General features: G+C 50.8%; 2 protein-coding genes across 2 annotated transcripts; both read right to left on the minus strand.

The window, feature by feature from the left end:
• Positions 1-2,149: 2,149 nt before the first annotated feature.
• On the minus strand, positions 2,150-2,602 carry LOC128903392 (olfactory receptor 14J1-like; the record flags this gene model as incomplete). The annotated part of the gene is made up of 1 exon (XM_054187409.1): positions 2,150-2,602. A coding segment is annotated over one exon (453 nt), but the record flags the coding sequence as incomplete, so codon positions are not given.
• Positions 2,603-2,683: 81 nt separating this feature from the next.
• Positions 2,684-2,983, minus strand: LOC128903391 (olfactory receptor 14I1-like; the record flags this gene model as incomplete). The annotated part of the gene is made up of 1 exon (XM_054187408.1): positions 2,684-2,983. A coding segment is annotated over exon 1 (300 nt), but the record flags the coding sequence as incomplete, so codon positions are not given.
• Between the last annotated feature and the right edge of the window lie 365 nt (positions 2,984-3,348).

The following is a 3,348-nucleotide window of genomic DNA, read 5'->3' on the forward strand; positions in this document are numbered from 1 at the left end:
GGAGTACCAATTACTAATCACAGTAAAACTGCACAAAGTAGCTATATCTCTGCAGCTCCATCAGCCATCAGACTTCTCGTGGCTTGTCTATTGATCCAGACGTCCCCGGAGTTGGTCTATTGCTAATTACTTGTCTGTGATGCTGGACACTGGGAGAGTTTCAAAGGTGTGTAAGAGGGACGAGGATACTGGCATTATCTCGGTTCTCCAGGGGTATCTTTTATCCTTCATGGACAGCTGAATGATTCTGAGAAGTCCTTATTTTGAGGGCAGGGCTGTTCTTCTGCTCCTTGTGATGAGCTGACCTCCTTTAACTCACTTACCCAAGCATGATAAATCAGTACACAATGGGAGCTAGCTAGCTATATATCTTAAGAAAGTTAATTCATTCTCATACGATAAAGACTGATGGGCATAACAGTTAGGGAGGTAAATTTTGATACCCTTGGATCAGAGGATGTCTGTGGCCAGGTGGGTCCTGCAGAGAGCTTTTTGGTGGTCAAGGATCACCTCTTCGTCATCCAGAATGGTCCATGCCAACATGCAGGAAGTCATGCCAAGGTGGCAGGAGGCTGGCATGCATGAGAAAAGAGCTCTGAGTAACATCAAGCCTGAAGAGGAAGCACAGAGAAGGTGGAAGCTGGCTGCCTTCCAGCCTCCAGGGTTCCGTGGTTCTGTGCTGGAGTTGAACTTTCGGTTTTCCTTTTTCCTCTTTCCCCTTCCCAAGTTCTTTTCTTTAACCATTGTCGTAGATTCCTCTACAAACAGCCCAGCTTCTCTTTCCCCACAGGCCCTACATTTGCTTGCTTTGTGCCCTCTCTACGGGGCACAAAGATGTTTCTAACATAGCTGTTGTGACAATTCCTCTGCTGGACAGTACAAAATTAGGAATGTCTTTAATTCCCTGTAGTGCCCTGCAACTCCTCGTGCTGTTATCTTGTGCTGATGCATCACCACAACCATGGTGAGCTGCCTGCACGCAAACATGAAGAACGAACAAAATGGATCTTCAGTCCAGGGGGACCTTGGGAAATTCTGGGACTCAGCCAGAAGAAACTGCTTAAGTTTTACAAAGAGAAGTGGCCAGTCCTGCATCAGGGGGAAGAAAAACACCGTATTACAGTGCCAGGTGGGATGTGACAGGATGAGCAGTGACCCTGAGGAGAAGGGCCCACGCATTATGAGGGACACCACATGAGCCAGTGGCGCATGCTGACCATGAACGAGGCCAGCTGCACACAGGGATGGATTAGGAGGAGAGGGCTACCCAGACAGCTTGACTTTTCATGCCCTTTCAGTGAGCCGTGGTGTGGCCACACCTGGACGTGTCTGTCCCTCTGTGGGAATTCCTGCTGTAGACAGGTGGGGAGGAACGGGAGAGTGCCCAGAGGAGGTCTGCACATGGCCTCTGCTTGAGGCCCCAGACCCCATCCTTCTGACCTCTGCCATCCCAGCACAACCCCAGGAACATGCTGTCCCTGGAGAAACACCAGCCTCTCCAGACAGCTCCAGATTCCCCTCCCACAGGATGGGTGGCCTTTATGTCATCTGTGTGAAGGGCTGGGGTACGTCCCTCAGTTAAACCCACGATCTTACCTCTCACCAGACACCGACTGGTGACTCCTAAATCCAGTCCAATATCTCTACAATGTTACAAACGGACAGTCAGCTTTTTATTCCTGGACACATGGAGGAAGAAGACCTTCAGGGGTGAATTTCCTCAGGCATGTTTGGAGAAAGACCCCAGCATTAAAGCACTGCACCAGGGAGATCTTGCTTTGTTAACGGAGACTCTGTGAAAGAGGCCAGCTCTGAGCCACTGTGAAATACATTTTTAGAAGGGAACCAGGTGAAACTAAGACGTAAATGTCTCAGGTGTAGTGACACAAGTGAAACCTTTGTGTAGGAGCATAAAAACCATAAATGACAATATCAACAGCAATGATGAGAAATGTAATCATTAAAAACACAAAGCCAATAACAAAACACACAAAAAAGCAGATGGAATCAAATAGTGCGGGAGTCATTTGTGGAGAGAGGTGGAACATTTCTCCCTCTTGAAAAAAATCCATGAAATCAGATACCTAATGGCCTCCTTGAGCTCCTGGTTCCTCATGCTGTAGATGAGGGGGTTCAGTGCTGGAGGCAACACTGAGTACAGCACAGCCACCACCAGGTCGAGAACTGGGGAGGAGATGGAGGGGGGCTTCAGGTAGGCAAACACGGCGGTGCTGAGAAACAGGGAGACGACGGCCAGGTGAGGGAGGCACGTGGAAAAGGCTTTGTGCCGTCCCTGCTCAGAGGGGATCCTCAGAACGGCCCTGAAGATCTGCACGTAGGACAGCACGATGAACACAAAACAACCAAAGCCTAAACAGGCACTGACCACAAGAAGCCCAACTTCCCTGAGGTAGGAGTGTGAGCAGGAGAGCTTGAGGATCTGGGGGATTTCACAGAAGAACTGGTCCAGGGCATTGCCCTGGCAGGGGGGTAGGGAAAATATATTGGCCGTGTGCAGGAGAGCATAGAGAAACCCACTGCCCCAGGCAGCTGCTGCCATGTGGACACAAGCTCTGCTGCCCAGGAGGGTCCTGTAGTGCAGGGATTTGCAGATGGCAACGTAGCGGTCGTAGGCCATAATGGTGAGAAGACAATACTCTGCTACCATCAGAAAAGGCAAGAGAAAAACCTGTGCAGCACATCCAGCATAGGAGATGGCCCTGGTGTCCGAGAGAGAATTGGCCATGGCTTTGGGTACAGTGGTGGAGATGGAGCCCAGGTCGAGGAGGGCGAGGTTGAAGAGGAAGAAGTACATGGGGGTGTGGAGGCGGTGGTCACAGGCAATGGTGGTGATGATGAGGCCGTTGCCCAGGAGGGCAGCCAGGTAGATGCCCAGGAAGAGCCTGAAGTGCAAGAGCTGCAACTCCCATGTGTCTGCAAATGCCAGGAGGAGGAACTGGGTGATGGAGCTGCTGTTGGACATTTGGTGCCTCTGGGCATGGCTGACCATTGAAAGAGGAGACATTGACAATGAAAGACATTGACAAGTTACAGCTGACTTCTTGAGTCAATCCTAAGCTAGTTCCCCCAACACCCCCTCAGAATTACTTCTCTTTGAGGGAGCTCCACTCATCTTTTTTGTGAGCTCAGGTTTTTGCTGCTGAGTGAGGGCACTTGCTCTGAAGGGGCAGAAATCCTCATCTTTCCCATTGCTCTCAGCCTGACCACTGGTGAGCCCTGAGCAACAAATGGGCTCCCTGTGCCCTAATGCAGAGTCAGGAGAGCCGGTCTGCCCATGAGTGACCTGCTGGTCACCACACAGGTGCCCTCTGCTTACACGTCTCTCTG

This window comes from Rissa tridactyla, unplaced genomic scaffold (genome assembly GCF_028500815.1).
Source record: "Rissa tridactyla isolate bRisTri1 unplaced genomic scaffold, bRisTri1.patW.cur.20221130 scaffold_29, whole genome shotgun sequence".
In the NCBI taxonomy this organism is placed as follows: Eukaryota; Metazoa; Chordata; class Aves; order Charadriiformes; family Laridae; genus Rissa; species Rissa tridactyla.